The sequence below is a fragment of the Oryzias latipes genome, chromosome 3 (genome assembly GCF_002234675.1).
Source record: "Oryzias latipes chromosome 3, ASM223467v1".
In the NCBI taxonomy this organism is placed as follows: domain Eukaryota; kingdom Metazoa; phylum Chordata; class Actinopteri; order Beloniformes; family Adrianichthyidae; genus Oryzias; species Oryzias latipes.
In genome coordinates this window covers 37,947,035-37,972,420 of record NC_019861.2, presented here as the reverse complement: position 1 = coordinate 37,972,420, position 25,386 = coordinate 37,947,035, and the positions used below count along the sequence as shown (strand labels likewise).

The 25,386-nt window shown below is 52.5% G+C and overlaps 3 protein-coding genes and 1 long non-coding RNA gene across 5 annotated transcripts; 2 read left to right on the top strand and 2 right to left on the bottom strand.

The window, feature by feature from the left end:
- Nucleotides 1-970: 970 nt before the first annotated feature.
- On the bottom strand, nucleotides 971-4,182 carry LOC105358857 (RNA-binding protein MEX3B). Its single transcript, XM_011494545.3, has 2 exons — nucleotides 3,402-4,182; nucleotides 971-2,090 (listed from the first exon to the last, which is right to left on the bottom strand). The coding sequence occupies exons 1-2, from the start codon at nucleotides 3,625-3,627 to the stop codon at nucleotides 1,489-1,491; spliced, it is 828 nt and encodes a 275-aa protein (XP_011492847.1). The 5' UTR covers nucleotides 3,628-4,182; the 3' UTR covers nucleotides 971-1,488.
- A 4,278-nt stretch (nucleotides 4,183-8,460) lies between these two features.
- On the bottom strand, nucleotides 8,461-14,822 carry cib2 (calcium and integrin binding family member 2). Of its 2 annotated transcripts, XM_004086074.3 has the most exons (7): nucleotides 14,719-14,822; nucleotides 13,577-13,757; nucleotides 13,367-13,401; nucleotides 12,631-12,742; nucleotides 12,380-12,527; nucleotides 11,494-11,689; nucleotides 8,461-8,918 (listed from the first exon to the last, which is right to left on the bottom strand). In XM_004086074.3, the coding sequence occupies exons 2-7, from the start codon at nucleotides 13,625-13,627 to the stop codon at nucleotides 8,897-8,899; spliced, it is 564 nt and encodes a 187-aa protein (XP_004086122.1). In that variant the 5' UTR covers nucleotides 13,628-13,757; nucleotides 14,719-14,822; the 3' UTR covers nucleotides 8,461-8,896. The 2 variants fall into 2 exon arrangements, with proteins under 2 accessions (XP_004086122.1, XP_023809563.1); XM_023953795.1 differs by lacking the exon at nucleotides 14,719-14,822 and having other exon boundaries at nucleotides 11,494-11,660; nucleotides 13,577-13,760.
- Nucleotides 12,710-13,430, top strand: LOC110014662. Its single transcript, XR_002289648.1, has 2 exons — nucleotides 12,710-12,824; nucleotides 12,895-13,430. It is a non-coding gene; the product is annotated as an uncharacterized LOC110014662 (long non-coding RNA).
- Nucleotides 14,742-24,692, top strand: idh3a (isocitrate dehydrogenase 3 (NAD(+)) alpha). The gene is made up of 11 exons (XM_004086073.3): nucleotides 14,742-14,846; nucleotides 15,249-15,314; nucleotides 15,966-16,049; nucleotides 16,117-16,231; nucleotides 19,670-19,857; nucleotides 20,001-20,134; nucleotides 20,209-20,311; nucleotides 23,185-23,249; nucleotides 23,322-23,406; nucleotides 23,474-23,626; nucleotides 24,346-24,692. The coding sequence occupies exons 1-11, from the start codon at nucleotides 14,817-14,819 to the stop codon at nucleotides 24,427-24,429; spliced, it is 1,107 nt and encodes a 368-aa protein (XP_004086121.1). The 5' UTR covers nucleotides 14,742-14,816; the 3' UTR covers nucleotides 24,430-24,692.
- The last annotated feature ends 694 nt before the right edge of the window (nucleotides 24,693-25,386 follow it).

Sequence of the window (25,386 nt, the reverse complement as noted above, 5' to 3'; positions counted from 1 at the left end):
GATGATGGACGGATGGATGATGGATGGATGGGAGGATGGATGGATGGATGGATGGATGGATGGATGGATGATGGATGGATGGGAGGATGGATGGACGGATGGATGATGGACGGATGGATGATGGATGGATGGATGATGGATGGATGGGAGGATGGATGGATGGATGGATGGATGGATGATGGATGGATGGGAGGATGGATGGACGGATGGATGATGGACGGATGGATGATGGATGGATGGATGATGGATGGATGGGAGGATGGATGGATGGATTGATGGATGGATGGGAGGATGGATGGACGGATGGATGATGGACGGATGGATGATGGATGGATGGATGATGGATGGATGGATGATGGATGGATGATGGATGGATGGATGGGTGGATGGATGGATGGATGGATGGGAGGATGGATGGATGATGGACGGATGGATGATGGATGGATGGATGGATGGACGGACGGATGATGGACGGATGGATGATGGATGGATGGGAGGATGGATGGATGATGGACGGATGGATGATGGACGGATGCATGGATGGATGATGGACGGACGGATGGATGATGGACGGACGGATGGATGGATGATTGATTGGATGATGGGTTGAAATACTGAATCCAAAGTAAATAACCAAAACCTTTGAGTTTATTTTTATTCACTTTTATTTTTTAGTTTTATCAGTTTGATAAATCCTCAAGCAGCAGAGATGAACTTTTCTATTTAGACTTGAATCTCTCAGCTGAAGAACAAACGTAGAATATGATCAGAGAAACTAATCATCACATTGATAAATCATTTATTTATAAAGTATACAAATACAAAGGAACAAATGTGTAGAAATCATTATTGGTTAACCTTTGTGCTATCCTATGGGGTCCAGATGACCCCCCCCCCCCTTCCATTGAAGTGTTCCCCCCACCGTGATAAAGGTGGAAAGATTTCATGTAATCCATGGACACCAGTGAAGATCACAAATCATTGAAGAAAAAAGGTTCAGAGCTCTGTCTAGTGGGTCTAGATGACCCCACTCCCAATGTTAAAGTGCCTAGGATAGCAGAAGGGTTAATAAATTCAGTCTAAAACATTTGAGATGATTATTTCTGAAAACTAGTTTCTGTATCCAGAATTTCAGGATTACAACTTTTATTTGATTTTTGCTATTTTAAATTAAAATGGTGAAACATCCCATAATGACCACACAGCAACGTTAGTGACCCTAATAGTTGAAAATCCTCCGCCTGTCGAGACTGCAGGTGACGGATGGTTCTGCTGGTTCTGACCCATGTTCATGCACGGCGGCGGCAGCATCATGCTGTGAGGGAACCTGCAGGAATTGAACCGACAGTCATTCTGGAACACAGTAGAAATCCATTCCACCCCTTTTGGACTTTAGGAACCAAAGAGGTTCATAAGTGGAGGACGGACTGAGCAGTAGTTCTACAGAATCTCCTCCCGGGTCACTACAGACCCCAGAGTGACCCCGGGTCACCACCACCCCATGGGCATTGGTGACGGAGCCGGAGAGTCTGTGGAGGAACTTCCCACTGAGAACGACGAGCAGTTCCGGCTCCGCTCCCACTCGGGACTCATTCCAGAACCGGGTCTAGCCCACAGCCCGGTCTCTGTTCCATTTGCATCAAAGTCGTTCCCGTGCTGCAGTTCTGGAGGAGCGCCGCCCCTCAGGGCGACGTGGGCTTGGATCTCCTCCCGAGCCTGCTCCACGTTCTCCGGCATGCCTCGGACCTCAAACACGGGCTCCTGGTCCCGGCTGGGTGTGGTGATGCTGGTGTGGGTCAGCTGCTGGATCCGCTTTACGGTGGCGCCTTTGGGGCCGACGACCAGCCCCACGAAGCTGTGCGGCACCCGGACCAGCATGGTGGTCGGTCCGGGCTGGTCGTGGGCGCCGCCGGCGCTCTGGTTCCTGCCGGTGCGGATGGCGGTGAAGTGCTCGGCGGCTGAGATGATCTCTCTGCGGGCCGCCGCCACATCCTCCCCCCGTCCAGTCACCAGGAACACAGGCTCCTCCCCCCGGACCGGAGTCTTGATGTAGGTGTTGGTCTTTGCCCGCAAAGCTTTGATCCTGCAGCCTGACAGGAAGAGGAGGAGCCAAGAGGGAGGTCAACGAGACGGACCCACACGCACGCGCGCAAACACGTGCACATACACACATGCACCCATACACATGCCTGCACTTACACACACGCATGCATACACGTGTGCGCGCACATGCACATACACACACATGCATACACCTGCACACACAAATACACGCGCCCACATAGCCGTGCACACACGCGCACGTGTGACTTGCTTCATGACGTCATTCGTGTGACCAATTGGAGTGATTCAATTTAGTTGGATCAACTTTTATGTTTTGAGAGTGAGCAACAATATTAATTTAAAGTTGGGTCCAACTGCAGTATTTAGATTGAATCAACTTAAATTTATTAGTTTGAACCTAAGTACATTAAGTAGGACCAATATGATTCATCTTTGTTCAAGTAAAGCTATCTAATCATGTGGAAATCATTTCCATAATTTTTTTATGTTCATTCAAAGTGAACGTTTTTTGAGTGTAGTTTACCTGCTTTGTTTTGTCCTTATTCAATAAAGGAACATAATGTTACACATTGTGTTTTCATATTTTAATGGAATGTGTATTTGTTTATATGACAGAGTACTAGGGCCCCACTGAGGAAAAAAGGATACAGTCATAAATTTATGAGGCTGGTTCTTTCTGCAGAAAAGCAACATATTCTTTTTACAGTTCTGATAGTTATGACAATGTGATACTTCATATTCTGGCACATCAGCATGTCTTCGTTTATGAAACCATACTGAAGGACAATTTCACGAAATGCCCCACATCTGTCATTTTAACAACTGTCCTCCTTTAAAACAACTGGTTACAATATTATGACTTGTCTTTTTTTCCCTCTGTGGCCCTAATATTCTATCATTTTATATATAGCCTTATAGTCTATGGGAAACTGTAAATTATCTAATGATAGCAACATCATCTAAAACTCATTATTTATCCAAAATGATTGACATTAATGATCACAAACGTTTAAATAATGACAGTGGGTCTAGTTATATGTGATAACAATCTATAGTGAGCAGTGAAATAACTATTGGTTTCCATTTGTGGCGACTGCTGACTGACGTTAGGGATGAGATTAAATAGATCCTGGAAGTTAGCCTGGTCTGGAGCAGGCTAACTCCACAGAATAAATCTCCATGGTAACTTATACCATAACATATCCTCCTGCCCCCTATCCAGCTTTAGTGCAACCGGATTGGGGATCAATTGAGCCAGGATCCCCAAGATATCCTGGCTTAATCCCTTATCCTACTTTTGTGCAACAGGCCCCAGGTAAAGCGGAACTCAGACCCACCTTGTTTGCCCACAATCTCCGCCACGTGCTCGGAGCTGGGAACGAGCACGCACGCGGTCATGTTGACGCCGCTACCTCGGAGCCGCCAGGGGTCCAAACCGGACCGGGACAGCCGGTCCAGCAGAACCTGCAGGGCTCGGACCTCCTCCGGGACCGGATCGTGGCTGCAGTGTGAGGTGAAGGATCCCGGCATCGTTTCCTCAATGAACGGGGGCGGGAACCTCATCCACCGGTTATTCCCGGTAACGACGAGATCAGCCGAGCCGGAACACCGAACAGAACCGTGTTATTCCGAGCCGCAGTCCCGCTGAAATATGACGCCGTGCAGCTCCTCCTTGAACCAGACCAGAGGGTCACCGTCAGGACACCGAAGTGGGCCACGGTACGGCAAGCCGTTAAGCCCAAAGAACAGCTGTGAACCCGATCCGCCTTAAGGATGTTCGGCTGCTGCTCTTTAAGACGGACCCGGTTCGACCTCAGAGCTCAGAAAAACACGTCCAGATCAGAGAACACAAAGACCTGATCGCCATCAAAGGTGTGGAGATTTGGGAAACGGAACTCCTGACAAAGTCTACAGCCAATCAGAATGCAGAACACAACGTAGTGTTTAAGAAGTCCATTCCCGCCATAACCCCTAACTACTAAAAACTATATAGTGCAGCTCTATGTAGATATTTGACAGCAGTTCAGAGCCACGCTCACTTCTATTGTTTCTCTTAAATGGCAGACATGACGTCATTGAGTTAAAATCGAATTAATATGATGGTTTTGGGATGATTATTTATGAGTCTACTGTCTTCTGAAGATAGAAACCTTGATGGTTTATTAAAATATACATTTAAATACAATTTTTGGTTAAAAATTGTTCTGACGCAATGCATTGTGGTCTCAGATCTAGTGAGCATGGATGCACTCTGGTTTCTCAGAGACTTCTGGGAAATTTTTAGGGTTCTGGATTGTGAAATTGTTCAGACAGATTCAGACAAACTAGAACATGGAGAACGCGCTGTGAGGTGGGCAGGACCGGACAGGACCGCTGTGTGGCAGGCAGAGGGCCACCTCAGGAGTTTCAGCTGTGTGCACCGGCTGCTCCATCAGCAGAGCCCCCCCCCCCCCGTCATGGCTAGAATCCGCCTGAGAGTTCAGTGTCAACCTGCTGCTTCCAGGTTGGACCGGCTGAGCGCCGCCACAGGCTGCCGGGCGGCGGCTGCCCGGCGCGGCGGGGTTTTGTTGCTGAGGGGAGCATCCGACGCTCCTCAGCAGTGGTGCTGAGGAGCATCGGTTGCAGCATCAGGCGTTGGTTGGCTGCATCATTTGACCAAAACCTATCCGGATCACAGGCTTTTTTTGGTTTCTGCTGCTCCTGTCCCATCCTCCTGGGCTGCAGGCTGTTTTGTTGCTCCACTGTTCTGCCCGTTCCACCAACCTCTCGCTGCCCACTGCCGGGGCTCGGCCTCTGCCGGGGACTCTGAGGGCCTGAATGTGCCTCCAGCTGTGGACTGACGTCCGTCCGCGTGCTGGAGCGGCGGGGTGACGGGGTTGGATAAAGAACGGTCTGTTTGGGTCTCCCCTCCCGGCTCCCTGATGCACTGGACACTGTCGAAGCTCAGTGTCCCCACGTCAGTTTGGCGTCAGTCGCCACCGCTGTACAAGGGGCGTGACCTGGGGTCTTCTTGTGCTGGGTCGGGCCGGTTGAGCCAAACAGACTTTGTGTGAGATTTAGTGGGACCGTAATGGTGGTGTTTGGGTTTTTGTCCTGAACTTTGTTTTTTTGCGTTTCAGGGGCAGATGGGCAGTGACCCCCTTTGCCCCCCGGTGTGTGTGCGGCGTTGGCGCCCAGCTTATTTTGAGCGTGTGTCATTGAATGCCTTTCAGGTTGGTGGAGGGAAGTAGTTCAGGCACCGCTGTCCTGGAGAGAGGGGAAAGCGTCTGTCTCCTTGTCTCTTTTCCATTTTTCCATTGTCCTTTTCTAATTCTAGTTTGTATAAATAAAGATTGGTATATTTTCTTCAAAATACCGGTCTCCTTTCCTGTCGGAGAGTCCTGCGCTTATTTGGTTTTAGTTTTTCTGGCTTTACTCTGCAGCAAACTGGGGAAACCGTAATTCCACCAATGGTCAGGTCAGATAACCATGAATACATGTTCATGCATGTTGGTTCCAAACAGTTTCTGAGGGGAAAATGTTTTTGCGTTTCTTGGTGGAACACGGACGGAACGATGAGCCGTTTGAAGCACTGCAGCGGTTCTGGATGCTTTTGGAATGAAACGTCTGGGCTGCGATGGGAACAGAAGTGCTTCTCTCGGGGATCAAACTTCATTTTTACCTGGAACTGACAGGTTTGATGATCTAGCTCTAACTCCAGGTGCATCTCTGTAGCTGCAGCCCTTCTTCAGTGTTGGGTAGGTTGGTGTTCCAACCACATCTCCAGGTCCAAACCCAGCATCTAGCAGAAGCTAATGAACTAAACCAGGGGTGGCAAACACGCCGTTCGCGTGCCGCATGCGGCTCTTTGCATCTCATTACAGTGTGGTGACCTGGGGGTTAGCCCCGCCTTCAGACTCATGGGAAGTGGGGAATCTTGGGTGTAGAGTTCCTCACTATGAGTGAGGGGGCTGTGAGCAGAAGTGACGTCCATGCTGTTTGGCTGTTTGGGATGTGTGCATATTACTGGGTGTTGATGGTGGAGAGGAGGATGTGCTGTGTGCTCCTCTGTTCACTTCTCTCTCTCTGAGACTGTTCGTAGTCGTACTGTGTGTGGGAGACGGACAGCTCTCCAATGCAGCCAATTACTTAGCAGGGCTCTTGTCTGCCGCTACAGTAACGAACCAGCTGGGTCGTTCCCATTTTTTCTATTTTGTGCTTCATTTCATAATTTTTTCCCTCTTAAACTACACTCAAACCATCAGAGGGTATTAAAAATAAATAATATATAATAATGAAAGTAATTTGGCAGTGTGTGTGTGTTTGATGCTGCTCCCGACACAGACGTGACCGCCAATCATTTGTGCAGGTTACGCCCAAAGTCGGAACACATAGACACAGATTAGATGTGCTGCAGACCGTTACCCTCATGGTCAAAATGGTGAAATTCAGAGTTTAGAGATAAACACGGGACGTTTCTGGAAGAACGGGAAGATTCTTACTTTTTTACTGAACAGAATGGCGTCACTATGTTTATTATTCTGAGCTTTTGGATGCAGTAACATTGTTTATGGCAGAAAAGAACAAAACGGATCCTGGAGAAAATGAAAAACTCTTCCTGATCTGACAGAAATCGTCTCCTTTATGAACAAGTTGAAGCTTTTCAAACATCCAAACGTCCATCATCCCACTTTCCTTCTTTGAGGAGCTCACAGCAGAAAGCTGCAATGAATAAAGCAGAACGTGACGCTGCTGCTGGACAGAAACGACCGCAGATCACTTTTCTCATGGATCCTCTAATGCAGAGACTGACTGATGAGATCCCTGCATGTCACTGATGAGGCAGCGAGAGAACCAGAGATGATTGAACTGAAATCTCTTTGTTACGTTTTGGAGAACAGAGAAATCCCCGTCTGGAAAAGAGCTGCTCTAAGCTGCTGTGATGGTCTCCTCAGTATATGTCTGTGAGTCCCTGTTTATTCCAGTGAAACAGGTGAAATCAAAGCATCGGTCCGTTCTGACCGACACTCGCGTGAAGGAACCGATCAGAGAGGCTGCGACTGAATCTAAACCTGATCTGCAGAGGATCACTAGAAACCAGAGAAATGCCGCTGAGATCATCATCCATCACTGCAGGAAGGTGAGAAACTCTGAGATGGAGTTTGGAAAACACACCTGACTGAACCTGCTGGTGTGAATATTTGAATGTTCCATCAATTATCAGTTTGTCATGTTAAAAGTCAATCATTAGTTTAAATAAAAACAAGTCATCAAAGCAAATTTTTTACTGAAGTTCTAAATTAATTTAAGTTGCACACATCTGAAATGTAATGTATTTAATGTGTTTAATGTGAATCTGAATGACTCAGACACCAGGAGGATGCTCTGTCCAGATGTTTGTGTATTTGTTGGTGTGAGGGTCATTGAAAGATGGATGTGATGAATGAAGGAGATACAAAGAATTACCAGTTCAATACTGTTGGATGAAAAGTGAAATATTCAGTTTTTATCATCGTAAATCTGACATCAGAGGAGTCAGAGCCTCACCAGCATCAACCTCACTGTGTGTCACTGAGTAGTTTTGTGTGTCAGAGAGAGGCAGAAAAAAAGAGTGAGAGTGTGTGTGTGTGTGTGTGGAGGGGGGGTCTGACCTCCAGGGTTAACTGTGTTAACTCTGGCTAAGCTGCATTGATGTGTGTGTTGAGGGTCGACACTTTCCTTGAAATAAACACAAGTACAATACTTGCTGTTGTGTTGTAGGGAGAGGAGTGTTATGGAAAATAATACGGCTTTAATTGCGTGTGTTTGTGTGTACGTTTTACGGCTGTGGCCGTATTTGGTTTTGGTTTGTTTGTTTGTTCTGTGTGTTTTATTTTTGTATCGGAGTGGGACTTCTGTGTTTTGTGGATCTTTGTTTGTATGTCTATGATTATTTGCAGGTGTGGTTCATGAAGGTGTGGCCTCCAATTGGTCCAGAGCTGGCGGAGGCAGCCCTTAAAGCCACCACTTGGACCTCCAGCCAGTGGGGAGGGAGCCTTGCTGCAACAAGTCTCCACTGCAGCTTGGCCCTCTTCTCCAGTTTGTTTTTGATTTCACCGCTTGTTAAGTTGTGTGTTGCACTTTTGTGTTGTGTTTTAGTATTTTGTAGTTTTGTCTGTGCTCACTCTGATTAGTCTTTTGGTTTATAGTTATGTTTTTAAGTGAAGCTGTAGGGGTGAAATCTTTCCACCTTTATCCACCTTTGTCATGGTAGGGAGAACACCTCAATGGAAGGGGGGGGGGTCATCTGGACCCCATAGGATAGCACAAGGGTTAAAAAGTCAATTGCAGTTGTTAAGCCCCGCCCACCTTCCCATGATTCCCCGTTGACCCTTTGAACTTGGTTCTGATTCTCCTGTTAAGAAGCGACTTCAGAAATCAAGCAGCAGGAAAATCTTTTATTTGACTTTAGCCAAAAACCATCAAGTCTGAAGGAAAACAGAGCGAAAGTATCAAAGCCAGACTTAGAACAGAGAGCCCTTCCATCAGCTGAGCTGTAGTTTACGATGATTGTCACGAGAACGCCTCGCTTCAGCAGAAGTACAAACGCGCCAGCTGGAAGCTATACAACATGCACATCACCCAGAAGATTGCATAGCTCCTCACTGTGTGCCCTTAGGAGGTGTGCTTTTACACGGGAGAACACGCGGTCCATGTCCTGGAGAACGCAGACGTCCCTTCAGTCCTGCTCTGCAGAACCGCGCATGGAGAACTGGGTCCGGTCCAGCCTGACCGGGCTGAGAGTCCAACTGTCAGGCGGAAACAGATCCGACTGAGACCTCTGTTGTCTGCAGGATCTCTGCGAGGTCCAGGCTCATATTCGGATGTGGAAGTTACTGCAGAGACAAGACAGACAAGTGGGACACATCAACCGTCCGCCGTCCACAGGGCGGCAGGGACGACTCGTCCATAACGGTTCCGCTCACCGTTGAACCATTGTGCCTCCGGTTCCAACGCTACATTAACCGTTCTAAGAGGTTCTTCAGTCGCGGCTCAGGTTGGCCAAGTGGCAGCAGAACCACAGGAACCAACGGTCCGAAACGCTCCGTTTAATTCAGCGCCGCTTTAAGAGTTGTGCTCCTCTGCTGCCCTCTAGTGGAAGCAACTGTGGTTTACCCTCCAATCAGCAGCTCAGTGGGCGTGGTCTACCTACTGACAGATGTTCCTCAAGCATTTTACCAAGAATTTCTGAAAGTAAAAGCATGACGGCTGAATGGAGGACGGGATCGGAGTTTGTCAGGGAGCGACCCGGAAACAGTAACAAAAGCAGGCCGACCGTACCACTGTGTCTGTTAACGTGTTGGTTCTTTCCACGCCGTCTGGAGGGTTCTGGGGTGGAACCAGCATTTCTCCAGAACGTCAGGAGTCCTTTGTGCCAAAACCAGCTGAAGGGAAGAACAGCAGGACTGAACCTCTGGACTCTGGCAGGAACATCAGTGACTCAGCAGCAGCATCTCTGTCATGTGATCACGCCTAATGGCTCTGCTGGAGCGGCAGCCGCTTATATGACCGTGTTGCCATGGTAACAGCAGACCCAGAGCCTCCTCTCTCGGATAACATTTGTGAGCTCGGCCGGGGAAGCAGTGATGGATGGTCGGCTATAAAACGGCTGTGTGGCTTTATCTCTGCCGCTTCATGCAGAGCAGAACCTCTGCAGCTGGTGGCACCGACCCGGTCCAAAAGCGTCTCAGGCTTCCAGCTCTGCATTGGACGTATTGATCTGATGCTGAGGTCACTGACATGGAGATGTCCTGCTCTGCTCACAGATCCAGAAGCTTCATTTTTATCCAACAGAACCAAAATGGACCTCATTCTGACAAAGTCCTGCAGAACCTAATGGATGGAAGTTTGCGAGTTTATCGAACATGCAGAAGAAGAAGTGAAAATTCAAGAAATGGCAGACGAGGGAAAAAACATCCTCTGTGGAGATTTTTTATCTTCTGCTTCACACAGTTAAAGATTTGAAACGAGGTCAACACACCGTCACACGTGATGAAGACCTGCGTATTTGGCAAACTTTTTATTCAGCTTTTATTTAGCACGTTTGCAATTTTCCCTGTTAATTTAGCAGATAGAGTCAATAGCTGCAGGTACGTGTGCAAAATACCTCTGATTGGATCAAAGATCAGATTAGACCTGAACTGTGTACATGGATCCAGAAAAACTTGATCCGAATATAACAAACGTTTCCAGACGCCACACTTTCAGTCAGAACAAATCATTGTGAGACGTGCAGAACTCTGTAAAATACCAGAAACCACCGTAGAAGAAGAAACATTGAGTTCAGGTGTAAACAAACGGACTGCAGCAGAGACCAGGGGGGTATTCCAGAAAGCAGGTTCTGCTAGCTCCCATGGTAAGTTTGAGGCTAAATGGAGGTGTGTTTCAGGGTATGTCACGTTCCCATAGCAACTCATGCTCTGAACATAACCAGGGGGGTATTCCAGGAAGCATGTTTAAACTCCCCTGACTTTAAGCCTGAACTCTGGCTGAAATCCATCTGAACTTGCTTACTCTGGGTATGTCGGTTCCAAAAGACCGGATATGAGTTAGTGTAATTACGCTCCACTTGGTAACCCTGGGTTAATGCACGTGCACAGCAGGTACATAAAGACATTCTCAATGGATCACAGATTTCTGGAGTCACCATGGAAACGCGTGGAGAAAAAAAGAAAGAGAGGCTATACTTCAGTGAGACGGAGTCTGAGATTTAAATGACGGCGTATGAAGATTATACGTCCTTAAAAAAGATTAAAGATTATTTAACTTTTTTAGCTCTTTTCTTCCCTGCAGATTTTTATTTATTTTTGAATAATTTAGCAAACATCATTTAAAAAATCTTTTGAACTTGACCTTTTTTAATCATTTTGACATTTCTCTCTTCAGTCTGAATCAAACTGTCATGAAAAGCAATATTTATTCTTCTTAATAACAGAATTTCTTCTGCCGGATTTAGAGTTCCATCAAATTGCTTTCATCTGCCTTTGGTTCATCAGCTGACGGAGGCTAACGGAATCTGGCAGAGGCTAACGGAAGCTGACGAGGCTAACGGACGTTAACGGAAGCCGAGGAGGCTAACGGAGGCTAATGGAAGCTGACGAGGCTAACGGAGGCTAACGGAAGCCGAGGAGGCTAACGGAGGCTAACGGAAGCTGACGAGGCTAACGGAATCTGGCAGAGGCTAACGGAAGCTGACGAGGCTAACGGACGTTAACGGAAGCCGAGGAGGCTAACGGAGGCTAATGGAAGCTGACGAGGCTAACGGAGGCTAACGGAAGCCGAGGAGGCTAACGGAGGCTAACGGAAGCTGACGAGGCTAACGGACGCTAACGGAAGCTGACGAGGCTAACGGAGGCTGACGACTTGGTTCTGGCCCGAGAAACTGGCCCTGAGGTGGAGCAGCCACTTTACCTGAGGAAGTCTGGAGCTTTAGAGATCATGTTCTCAAAGTCGGCGAAGGAGAGCTTGCTGTCTCCGTCCAGGTCGGCCTCCTCGATGGCTTTGTTGCACACCAGGGCGACCTCCTCTGCCGTCAGCTCTCCTTTGGTCAGCTTGTTCAGGGTTTTGTCCATGTCCTCCTTACAGATGAAGTTGTCCCTGTTAAAGTCTGAACCAGAACCAGAAGTTCTGTAAAGACACTCATGAAAAATGTATTCAAGCAGTGACTTCCTCGCTGTAGAGCGTCACCAGGGAAACCACATTCTGTGAGATCAAAGGAACAGAAAAATCCTTTGATCTTTGATCTTTCTAATCAAGAAATCAATCAATAAGAGGTTTCAACTTGAACTACGGTGACCTCACAAAGATGACGGTTTGATATTTAGCAACTTAAAGATTTTTGACCCAAAAAAAAAAACCCGGTTCCAAGCTGAACGCATCCATCAGGCTGTTCATGTTCCATTATGTGGGCGGAGCTAACACCAACGGTGGTTAATTAGTGTGTTAATATTCACCAGTATGTGGGCGGAGTTAACACTGACTGGTTAATTAGTGCGTTAATATTCCACAATATGTAGGCGGAGCTAACACTAACAATGGTTAAACACGAAACGTCCACCCATCTGTCACCTTCAGCTTCAATGCAGTTTCCTGCACGGAGGTTGGCCCACAGAAGATGACTGGTAGTAGCCAATCTCTGTGGGTTTTGGTCACATGACCCTCATTGTTTGTGTGTTTTATTCCCCCAACAAGCAGTAGAGAAAGAAACTTTTGAATCTGCTGTTGCCGTGACGACGGCCTCGTCGGTCTCAGAGGCTGAAAGCTGTAGAGCTCCTGCCGCGGGCGGGTGAACTGTTACCGTAGATCTTGAAGGCGTAGATGGTCTTCAGCTCCCGCGGCGAAGCCTCACAGAGAGCAGAGAACATGTCAACGAAGTCGTTGAAGCTCAGGTTCCCCTGTCCGTCCTCAGAGAACGTCTCCACGATTCTTTCCCTGAACGGGTTCTCCTGCCGCCACAGAAACAGAAGAACCAGTCAAGACCGTCGTGGCTGACGGAGACGCTGGAGCTCCGGTCCTGCTCTGCCCACAGAGCTCCTGGAGCCACAGTACCTTCAGCTCCGGCATGGTGACGATGAGGGTCAGAGGGACTTTGACGTCAGGGTTGTTGGTGTAGTCCAGCGGCACCAAATGTGGAGCCAACTCACGGAATCGTCCATGAAGCCTGCAGAGATCAGAGAGGACCGTAAGCTGTCAGCACCAAACCTCCTCAGACCACCACCAGAGAAGGAAGCATCTCCTCCACCGTAAGCAGACCTACGTGAGGAGCTTGTCCCACCTGCCCTCCATCTTTTACTCCTGCTTTGGTCTTTGCAGGGTTGCTGGAGCCAATCCCAGCGCAGGATAAAGTGATCAGAGACGCTGAGGTCCAGACTCACGTCTGAAAGAGCCTTCAGATTCCCCCTCAGACCTGTCGAGCAGGTGTTTGGACTTTGGAGGACTTTGGACTTTTGGACCCTGCTGGGATTTGAACCAGCAACTTGCACCATGCAGGCCTCCTGCACAGTCATTGGAGGCCAGCATTAAACCTATGAGTGGTCGTGTTAAACCCACAGACTTTATCATTATTGTCACGCTCAGCGTCATGATAACCTTTAAAAGCAATGATGTCACTATTACGCTCCACGTGACGCCGCTAAAAGTTGGAAGAAAAAGTTTCTGAACTGGCTGACAGCGCCCTCTGAGGGTCAGAACGGAAACTACAGGCGAACAGAAAGTGATTTTCCAGATCACATGATTTCTGCCTTTCTTCATATGTTTCCATGGTGATGACGGTGAAGAGACTGACCTCAGAATTTCCTTTCGGGTGAAGTAGGTGCAGTCCTGTGTACAAAGAAACAAACAAACAAACAGAAGGTCAGAGTCTCCGCTGGATGCAGAGGAGGCTGCACATCAACCAAACCGCAGCAGCCCTCTCAGGTCTGAGCGGCTTCACCTTAATGCCTCCCTAAAGGACATTCAGACCCGGGAGCCGCTGCTCCTCCGACTCCAGCATCACCTGATACGCCTCCAGCTGCTCCTCGGTGAAGGTCGTCTGCTTGTTGCCCATCCTACGCGGCGGATGCTCCCATCACACGGCGGCATCACACTGGAAAGCCCCCCAGAACCAGATTCCGGCCGCACCACAGTCCAGATCCAGGTCCTGGTCCAGGTCTCCACCGAGGCTGATGCTTCCGATGCTGGAGGAGGTGCGGAGGAAAATCAGAGGAGGACCAGCCGCTGCCTTCAGGCGCAGCTCTGGAAATAGGACTTCAAGTGTATTGGGGCTAAAGGATCTCAGTATTTTTATTAATATTTAACGTCTTTTGGGTTATTTCGTGTTTTTACTTATCAAAATGTGTTGCAAACATTCTGCTTCTTTAGGATAAATATAGATCATATATGTTAGATGTGATAAAGTGTCCCTCAGCGTGAATGTATGGCCGTTCAGCCCCGACTGTTGGAATGAAAGTTAGGCTTTTTGGACTGACTGTCATTTCACACGTGAAATGCTACATATGTTGAAGGAAATGTAATGTTTGTATAAAAACAAACTGTTAGTTTATTCTTGAGTCTAAATCTAAATGTATGTAGTCAACTCATCAACTGTTTGTTTTTATTAAACAACCGTCCGCTTTTATCTGCATTTTCCAAACATTTCTCATCATTATTGAGATTCTTTTTACCTTTTTCATTTTATTTAATAAAATTATAAAATAAAACGAAGGAAAATAAGAATTCAATAAATAAACGTTAAAGATTATATGTTTCACTTCATTATGCGCTTAAAGTTGATTTATTTGTTTATCATCAAACTGAAGAAAATAACTGGACAAACGTATTTTATTTTAGCTTCGTCTGTTTAATGAACCTGCCCTGGAAGGCCTTTTACAGACTGCTCATGAAGGCATCGCGAAGAGAGAACGGGACAGGATCCCACGCGCATGCGCTGCAACAGCATGCATTGATTTGTGACATCACTTTCTTTCCTGTGTTTCACAGCGTTCGTGTCCAGTGAAATTCAAACATGTCTGAAAATTCCACAATAATGTGACAAAGACGGACCCCCCCCCCCCCCCCCAACACATAGACACAGTACAAACGCGCCCAGAGTCACGCGGACACCCCAAAAACGAGATGGGATTGATGTCAGAGTGAGACCTCTCTTTAGGAGGCGATCTTTGGAGCAATCGTGTTCAGCCCTTCGTAGTGAGACATCTTCGTGTTAAAGGATCTCTGTGAGTTCTTCTTCTTGAAGGATGGCAGCCGGCAGCGCGTGGAGGTCACTGGTAAGCAGAAGGTTCCCCGTGAGCGGTTCTAACCGTCCGTTATCCGAACTTCGGTGGTTCCGAGACAGCGGATGTGCCGACGTGTCTCTGTCCGCCGCGGGCTCCGTGAAAGCCGCGCTAGCGCCCGGATGTTAGCCGCTAGCCCGCGTCCTTCAGCGGGCTCCGGTCAGAGGAAGCCCCGCGCGCTCACCTGCCGCCCGCGAAAGCTAGCTTCCTGTGAAAGAGTCGGTGTTAAGTGGATCTAGTGAGTTCTCTGGTCTAAACAAAGATCTTTAGACGGCGGGCTCACGTGCGGGGACGGGTGTGAGGGTTCCGTGAAACTTTGAGGACGGTCGGAACACATGAAAGATGTTTGTTCAACGGCAGATTTCCAGGTAAAGGATTTGCTCTTCTTTCCTTCAGGTGAGCCATGTGGTGGGCGGAGCCGCGAGGAGACCCGCCCCACGGGGCGCATTCTTCTCCAGAGGGGTGAGTGGTGGGGAAGGGGCAGGAACCGCCGCGGAGGTTTGCCTCCCTGTGGGAGCAGATTTATGTTCTTTACCTCAATCTGTCAGAACCACTGATGGTAAACGAGAACTGGACTGATTTGCCCCGCCCCCTGGCGTTCCAAACCGGAAGTATCCTCTAGATCCCTTCGACGTCTGTGGAGGAATAAACAGCTGTCATTCTATTGGTCAGAACCACCATTCTGGATCTGATACGTTTTTTTAAACATCTTGATAAGACTCAACTTGTTCAAGTCATAAACTGACCAATCAGACGCTTCAATAAAAGTGGGTGGAGCCTGGTGACCTTCAGAATAATAATAATTAAAAAAAACTGTTTGACAGATTTCATGTAGCACCTTTCCAGTGGTAGGGGTGTGGCCTTCCAACAAGCCCACTCCTGATTGGTGAGTGGTTGCCATAGAGATGACTTGAATTGACCTGGAGCTGGAATAAACCATTTTCTCTGGATGACGTCACTCAGTCCAGTTCATGTGATTGGACCGGTGGAGGGGGGGTGAACGCTAACACTCCAGGGTTCTTGTAGAGGGTTGACGGTTCAGTGGAGCGGGTCAGAGTGGCGCTCCTGACCCCGGTGGAACGCGGTTGATGTGTCCTTTGCGTGTTTGTGCAGCTGCAGACCGTCACTCTGATTCCTGGAGATGGAATCGGCCCAGAGATCTCCACTGCTGTCATGCAGATCTTCGACGCTGCTAAGGTGAGCGCGTCTGCCCTGAGAGCGGCCGCAGCCGGGAGCGCCGTGAGTAATGGCTGTTTACCTGCAGGCGCCGATCAGGTGGGAGGAGAGGAACGTCACGGCGATAAAAGGACCGGGCGGCAGGTGGATGATCCCTCCAGATGCCAAGGAGTCCATGGACCGGAGCAAGATCGGCCTGAAAGGTCAGCGCTCGTCCCAGACGCAGGTCGGCCGATCACGTGCTTCAGGCGCAGCCGGGCCGCCCGGTCTGCAGCGTTGTCCCGCGTGATGGGAAAGATTATGCAAACCACACGTCAGTCGTCTGCACGTCACCATACGATCGGCCAGAGCCGTTGCCTTCACCGCATCAACGGGTGCTAATGCCGTTAACAGGCTAGGATGGTCCTCCCGCACTGAGGACCCGCGAGTATAACCCCCCCCCCCCTCCACTCCGCGCCAACATGAACGCCGACTCAGAAACAAACGTGTTTTTGTGCTCCACCCTCATCAGTCCTGATGAGAGCATCGTTAGCGATCCGCCGGTCCAAGAGACGACGCTGGAGAACCAAGGAACAGCTTTGGACCACGAAGTCCTGTGTGACGGCGTGGACGCGGGCGCACGCAGGCGCCTGGCACATACGCACGTGCACACAGGCAGGCGCCTGGCACATACGCATGTGCACGCACGCAGGCGCCTGGCACATACGCACGTGCACACAGGCAGGCGCCTGGCACATACGCATGTGCACGCACGCAGGCGCCTGGCACATACGCACGTGCAAACACTCAAGCGTCTGGCACATACGCACGTTCATGCACGCAGGCACCTGGCATATACGCACGTGCACACAGGCAGGCGCCTGGCACATACGCATGTGCACGCACGCAGGCGCCTGGCACATACGCACGTGCAAACACGCAAGCGCCTGGCACATACGCACGTGCACGCACGCAGGCGCCTGGCATATACGCACGTGCACACAGGCAGGCGCCTGGCACATACGCACGTGCACGCACGCAGGCACCTGGCACATACGCACGTGCACGCACGCAGGCACCTGGCACACATGCACACACGCAAGCGCCTGGCACATACGCACTTGCACGCACGCAGGCGCCTGGCACATACGCACGTGCACACACGCAGGCGCCTGGCATATACGCACGTGCACACAGGCAGGCGCCTGGCACATACGCACGCAGGCACCTGGCACACGTGCACACACGCAAGCGCCTGGCACATACGCACGTGCACGCACGCAGGCGCCTGGCACATACGCACGTGCAGACACGCAAGCGCCTGGCACATATGCACGTGCACGCACGCAGGCGCCTGGCACATACGCACGTGCACGCACGCAGGCGCCTGGCACATACGCACGTGCACGCACGCAGGCACCTGGCACATACGCACGTGCACGCACGCAGGCGCCTGGCACATAGGCACGTGCACGCACGCAGGCACCTGGCACATAGGCACGTGCACGCACGCAGGCACCTGGCACACGTGCACGCACGCAGGCGCCTGGCACACGTGCACGCACGCAGGCACCTGGCACATAGGCACGTGCACACACGCAGGCGCCTTACACATAGGCACGTGCACGCACGCAGGCGCCTTACACATACGCACGTGCACGCACGCAGGCGCATGGCACATACGCACGTGCACGCACGCAGGCGCCTGGCATATACGCACGTGCACACAGGCAGGCGCCTGGCACATACGCACGTGCACGCACGCAGGCACCTGGCACACGTGCACACACGCAAGCGCCTGGCACATACGCACGTGCACGCACGCAGGCGCCTGGCACATACGCACGTGCAAACACGCAAGCGCCTGGCACATACGCACGTGCACACACGCAGGCGCCTGGCATATACGCACGTGCACGCACGCAGGCACCTGGCACACGTGCACACACGCAAGCGCCTGGCACATACGCACGTGCACGCACGCAGTCGCCTGGCACATACGCACGTGCAGACACGCAGGTGCCTGGCACATACGCACGTGCACGCACGCAGGCGCCTGGCACATACGCACGTGCACGCACGCAGGCACCTGGCACATACGCACGTGCACGCACGCAGGCGCCTGGCACGTGCACGCACGCAGGCACCTGGCACATAGGCACGTGCACGCACGCAGGCACCTGGCACACGTGCACGCACGCAGGCGCCTGGCACACGTGCACGCACGCAGGCACCTGGCACATAGGCACGTGCACACACGCAGGCGCCTTACACATAGGCACGTGCACACACGCAGGCACCTGGCACATAGGCACGTGCACACAAGCAGGCGCCTTACACATACGCACGTGCACACACGCAGGCGCCTGGCACGTGCACGCACGCAGGCACCTGGCACATAGGCACGTGCACGCACGCAGGCACCTGGCACACGTGCACGCACGCAGGCGCCTGGCACACGTGCACGCACGCAGGCACCTGGCACATAGGCACGTGCACGCACGCAGGCACCTGGCACACGTGCACGCACGCAGGCGCCTGGCACACGTGCACGCACGCAGGCACCTGGCACATAGGCACGTGCACACACGCAGGCGCCTTACACATACACACGTGCACACACGCAGGCGCCTTACACATACGCACGTGCAGACACGCAACGCCTGGCACATACGCACGTGCACGCACGCAGGCGCCTGGCACATACGCACGTGCACGCACGCAGGCACCTGGCACACGTGCACACACGCAAGCGCCTGGCACATACGCACGTGCACACACACAGGCGCCTGGCACATAGGCACGTGCACGCACGCAGGCACCTGGCACACGTGCACGCACGCACGAAGGCGCCTGGCACATAGGCACGTGCACACACGCAAGCGCCTTACACATACGCACGTGCACACACGCAGGCGCCTTACACATACACACGTGCACGCACGCAGGCACCTGGCACACGTGCACGCACGCACGAAGGCGCCTGGCACATAGGCACGTGCACACACGCAGGCGCCTTACACATACACACGTGCACACACGCAGGCGCCTTACACATACACACGTGCACGCACGCAGGCACCTGGCACACGTGCACGCACGCAGGCGCGTGGCACACGTGCACGCACGCACGCAGGCGCCTTACACATACACACGTGCACAGACTGACAGGTTTTTTTTCCACTTGCTTTGGTTTCCTTCCTACGTGGACGTTGACCCCCAGAGTAGGAAAAACATTGTTTGTTTTTCTTGGTTGGGGGGTCAAAAGAACAACTGAGACGACTGACCGTCACATTTAAACTTTCAGGGAGTTCTTTACATGTTTCATATAAGATCTGCTGCAGTTTTTTGTTTTTGACAATTTCTGTTGAAGTTTTACTTTATTTAGGAAGAAAACATTTTATTTACCATAACAGAACAAAGATGCTGCTGAGCCTGTTCCTCCTAGTCCTTCTAGGATCTATTTAGATGCTGTTTGTATTCATTTGTTTAAATAAAGTTTGTATTGTTTTAAATATTGCTAATGAATATCTGCTCCAAATATGGCCCATCGGCCTTCTTGACTGCTGATAATCAGCATCGGCCCTGGAAAACCAAACCAGTACCAGTGGATGTGTATCCTGGGGGGCCGCTGCTGACCGGTGGTCCGCTTCCTCCTTTAGGACCGCTGAAGACGCCCATCGCCGCGGGACACCCCTCCATGAACCTGCTGCTCAGAAAGACCTTTGACCTTTATGCCAACGTGCGGCCCTGTGTGTCCATCGAGGGCTACAAGACGCCGTACACCGACGTGGACCTGGTCACCATCCGGGAGAACACGGAGGGGGAGTACAGCGGCATCGAACACGTGGTGAGGCGGCGCAGAACTGCAATCTTTGATTGTAGCTGGTCGAGCGGGTGAAGATCTGCAGCGTCTCACCTGTCGCACAGAGCAGTGCCTCACCTGTACTGTCCTGCTGTGGCTCCGCCCCCTATGCTCCTGTCTTTCTGCAGATTGTTGACGGCGTCGTTCAGAGCATAAAGCTGATCACAGAGAACGCCAGCAGACGGATCGCAGAGTACGCCTTCGAGTACGCCAGGAACAACCAGAGGAGCAGCGTGACGGCCGTGCACAAGGCCAACATCATGTGAGCCGCCCCTTCAGGCCTTGAGGCGGGGCTGTGGGCGTGGCCTATCGCTCAGTAACCGTGTTTGTCTACAGGCGAATGTCCGACGGGCTGTTTCTGAGGAAATGTCGGGAAGTGGCCGAGAACTATAAGGACATCAAGTTCGCCGAAATGTACCTGGACACCGTGTGCCTTAATGTAAGACCGTGCAGCGGAGCCCCTCCTGCTCCTGCCCCCGAGTCACTCACCTGGGTCACTCACCCGCGTCACTCACCAGGGCGTCTCACACCCGCGTCACTCACCAGGGCATCACTCACCAGGGCGTCTCACACCTGATTCACTCATCCGCATCACTCATCCAGGTCTCACACCCGCGTCACTCACCAGGGCGTCTCACACCCGCGTCACTCACCAGGGCGTCACTCACCAGGGCGTCTCACACCTGATTCACTCATCCGCATCACTCACCTGGCCGTCTCACACCTGCGTCACTCACAAGGGCGTCACTCACCAGGGCGTCACTCACCAGGGCGTCTCACACCCGCGTCACTCACCAGGGCGTCTCACACCCACGTCACTCACCAGGGCATCACTCACCAGGGCGTCTCACACCTGATTCACTCATCCGCATCACTCATCCAGGTCTCACACCCGCGTCACTCACCAGGGCGTCTCACACCCGCGTCACTCACCAGGGCGTCACTCACCAGGGCGTCTCACTCCTGATTCACTCATCCGCATCACTCACCTGGCCGTCTCACACCTGCGTCACTCACCAGGGCGTCACTCACCAGGGCGTCACTCACCAGGGCGTCACTCACCAGGGCGTCACTCACCAGGGCGTCTCACACCCGCGTCACTCACCAGGGCGTCTCACACCCGGGTCACTCACCTGGCCGTCTCACACCCGCGTCACTCACCAGGGCGTCACTCACCAGGGCGTCTCACACCCGCGTCACTCACCCGGGTCACTCACCTGGCCGTCTCACACCTGCGTCACTCACCAGGGCGTCACTCACCAGGGCGTCACTCACCAGGGCGTCTCACACCTGCGTCACTCACCTGTGTCACTCACCTGCGTCACTCACCCGCGTCACTCACCTGCGTCACTCACCTGCGTCACTCACCAGGGCGTCTCACACCCGCGTCACTCACCCGCGTCACTCACCCGGGTCACTCACCTGGCCGTCTCACACCTGATTCACTCATCCGCATCACTCACCTGGCCGTCTCACACCCGCGTCACTCACCAGGGCGTCTCACACCCGCGTCACTCACCAGGGCGTCTCACACCCGGGCGTCTCACACCCGCGTCACTCACCCGCGTCACTCACCCGGGTCACTCACCTGGCCGTCTCACACCCGCGTCACTCACCAGGGCGTCACTCACCAGGGCGTCACTCACCAGGGCGTCACTCACCAGGGCGTCACTCACCAGGGCGTCACTCACCAGGGCGTCTCACACCTGCGTCACTCACCTGCGTCACTCACCCGCGTCACTCACCAGGGCGTCTCACACCCGCGTCACTCACCAGGGCGTCACTCACCAGGGCGTCTCACACCTGCGTCACTCACCTGCGTCACTCACCTGCGTCACTCACCCGCGTCACTCACCAGGGCGTCTCACACCCGCGTCACTCACCAGGGCGTCACTCACCAGGGCGTCACTCACCAGGGCGTCTCACACCTGCGTCACTCACCAGGGCGTCACTCACCAGGGCGTCACTCACCAGGGCGTCTCACACCTGCGTCACTCACCTGCGTCACTCACCCGCGTCACTCACCAGGGCGTCTCACACCCGCGTCACTCACCAGGGCGTCACTCACCAGGGCGTCACTCACCAGGGCGTCACTCACCAGGGCGTCACTCACCAGGGCGTCACTCACCAGGGCGTCTCACACCCGCGTCACTCACCTGCGTCTCACACCCGCGTCACTCACCCGGGTCACTCACCTGGCCGTCTCACACCTGCGTCACTCACCAGGGCGTCACTCACCAGGGCGTCACTCACCAGGGCGTCTCACACCTGCGTCACTCACCTGCGTCACTCACCTGCGTCACTCACCTGCGTCACTCACCCGCGTCACTCACCTGCGTCACTCACCTGCGTCACTCACCAGGGCGTCTCACACCCGCGTCACTCACCCGCGTCACTCACCCGGGTCACTCACCTGGCCGTCTCACACCTGATTCACTCATCCGCATCACTCACCTGGCCGTCTCACACCCGCGTCACTCACCAGGGCGTCTCACACCCGCGTCACTCACCAGGGCGTCTCACACCCGGGCGTCTCACACCCGCGTCACTCACCCGCGTCACTCACCCGGGTCACTCACCTGGCCGTCTCACACCCGCGTCACTCACCAGGGCGTCACTCACCAGGGCGTCACTCACCAGGGCGTCACTCACCAGGGCGTCACTCACCAGGGCGTCACTCACCAGGGCGTCTCACACCTGCGTCACTCACCTGCGTCACTCACCCGCGTCACTCACCAGGGCGTCTCACACCCGCGTCACTCACCAGGGCGTCACTCACCAGGGCGTCTCACACCTGCGTCACTCACCTGCGTCACTCACCCGCGTCACTCACCAGGGCGTCTCACACCCGCGTCACTCACCAGGGCGTCACTCACCAGGGCGTCACTCACCAGGGCGTCTCACACCTGCGTCACTCACCAGGGCGTCACTCACCAGGGCGTCACTCACCAGGGCGTCTCACACCTGCGTCACTCACCTGCGTCACTCACCCGCGTCACTCACCAGGGCGTCTCACACCCGCGTCACTCACCAGGGCGTCACTCACCAGGGCGTCACTCACCAGGGCGTCTCACACCTGCGTCACTCACCTGCGTCACTCACCCGCGTCACTCACCAGGGCGTCTCACACCCGCGTCACTCACCAGGGCGTCACTCACCAGGGCGTCACTCACCAGGGCGTCTCACACCTGCGTCACTCACCAGGGCGTCACTCACCAGGGCGTCTCACACCTGCGTCACTCACCTGCGTCACTCACCCGCGTCACTCACCAGGGCGTCTCACACCTGACATTCTGCTTTCTCTGCCGACAGATGGTTCAGGACCCCACGCAGTTCGACGTCCTGGTCATGCCAAACCTGTACGGAGACATCCTGAGGTGGGCGTGGTCACAGCTGTGGTAGAACTGAAGCTGGTGTGTTGGTGCTGAGGTCATGTGACTGTGTTTCAGCGACCTGTGTGCCGGTCTGATTGGGGGACTCGGCGTCACTCCCAGCGGGAACATTGGGGCCAACGGCGTCGCCATCTTTGAATCGGTTCGTGCGCCGCGGTATGCAGACTCAGACATGTCGTTCTCTGGCGTGACCGGCCTCTTCGTTGCAGGTGCACGGCACCGCCCCCGACATCGCCGGGATGGACATGGCCAACCCCACCGCCCTGCTGCTCAGCGCCGTCATGATGCTGCACCACATGGGCCTCCATGATCACGGAAAGAAGATCCAGACGGCCTGCTTCGACACCATCCGAGACAAGAAGGTGGGTGGGACAGCCAATCAGGAAGCAGCGTGATGTCACTGACAGTGGTAACGTTAGGCCGCTATTTACGGCGGCGCCATAAGGCTTTAGTTCATCCGAAGAGTCCTCCAGCCAGAACACGTGGACTTCTGTACTGCGTTCAGCATAAACGGCGCCCGAAAATCCACTGCAGCGCAGAGGCAGACGGTGAGAGCGCACGCGCGGTGGGAGAAAAGGAGACAACAGTCTGAAAGAAAGAAGGAAAGTCTGGGAATTATAAGCAAAGATGAATGCGTTTAATTTGTTAATTATAGTTCCAATCACGCACCATATCCAAAACGTAAAAACAAAAGTGCGGTGATGCGGTTATCGTCACAGCCCTACTTTACAGTCCCGTTCACGCCCTGATGCTGCCAAACGCCAACCTCCCACCAGAGGCAGGGGGGGTTCAGTGTCTGGCTTAAGGACACTTTGACACATGGGGGGCAAGGCGGGAATCAGACCTGCAATTCCCCGATCAGAGGTCGACCACTGCACCACGGCTGTGTCTTCTTTCTGAAACCAAAGCTGAAGGAACCTAATGATGCGCTGGCCGTCTGTCACTGAACCTCCATATTCTTGGTAAACAGACTTTTGCTGAAGATTTTACCGTGTGCGTGCCGACTCCGCCCTCCCTGCAGAAGGAAGTGAGGTTGTTTCCATGGAAACGGCGTTGTTACAGTGAGGTCGTTTGGTTCCAGGTGCTGACGAAGGACCTCGGAGGGAACTCAAAGTGCTCCGAGTTCACGGCTGACATCTGCCGCCGCATTCAGGACCTGGACTGAGGGCGGGGCCTGACCTCCTGACCATTCTTCCGTGCAGCTTCAGTGTCGGTCCACGCTCTCCTCACACACTGACGACAGGAAACCCAGAGGAGGTGGAGCTTCATGTCCTGTCCTGCGTATCATGAATGTGATGTCATCAGGAGTGCCGACGTGTCCGATCAGCTTTGGCGTTTTGTCTATGGCCTTTGACCACAGCGGGGTGCACTTATTTATTGTTTCTGCTTCCTGCCGGCGAATTCACAAATATATCTTCTACAACCAAATGTGTTCTGTGTGTTCCTGGCAGAAGCTGAACCTGCTGCTTTTCAGTGTTTCCGTGGTAACCGTGCTGTGCACGTGGATCTTTGTTTGTGACCAAACGGCGAACGTTTCAGCTCAGAAGAACCACGTGACTTCCAGGTGGAAACGGACTGAAAATCGGGCCCGTTCACCAGGTGACCACCAGGTGTCAGTAGTGAGCATTCAGCCGTAGTTCATGTTGGATTCAGGTTCTGTCTAAATTCACTACATAGTGCTCTACATAGCGTGTTATCCATGTTCTAGTTTGTCTAAATCTACAATTCCCAAATCCAAGAAATTTCCCAGAAGTCTCTCTGAAAAACCAGTGTGCCTTGATGCTCACTAGATCTGCGAATATAGACCACAATGCATTGCGTCTGAACAATTTTTGCCAAAAAAATGTAAATATTTTTTAATAAACATCAACATTTTTATTTTCAGGAGACTGTGGACTCATAATCGTCAGAAAATGCTCACATTAGATTTCAACTTGGAGAAGTCGATTACGTCATATCCGCTATAAAAAAAGGAGCGTGGTGTCAGAACTGCTTCTAAAATTCAGGGCTTAGTGTTTTAGTAGTTAGGGGTTAGAGCGGGAATTCGGACGGCCTCAGTTTTAAACCCCAGTGTTCATCTGCGAATCCATGAGGTAGATCTGCTTTTGGGTTTTTCCCCCCA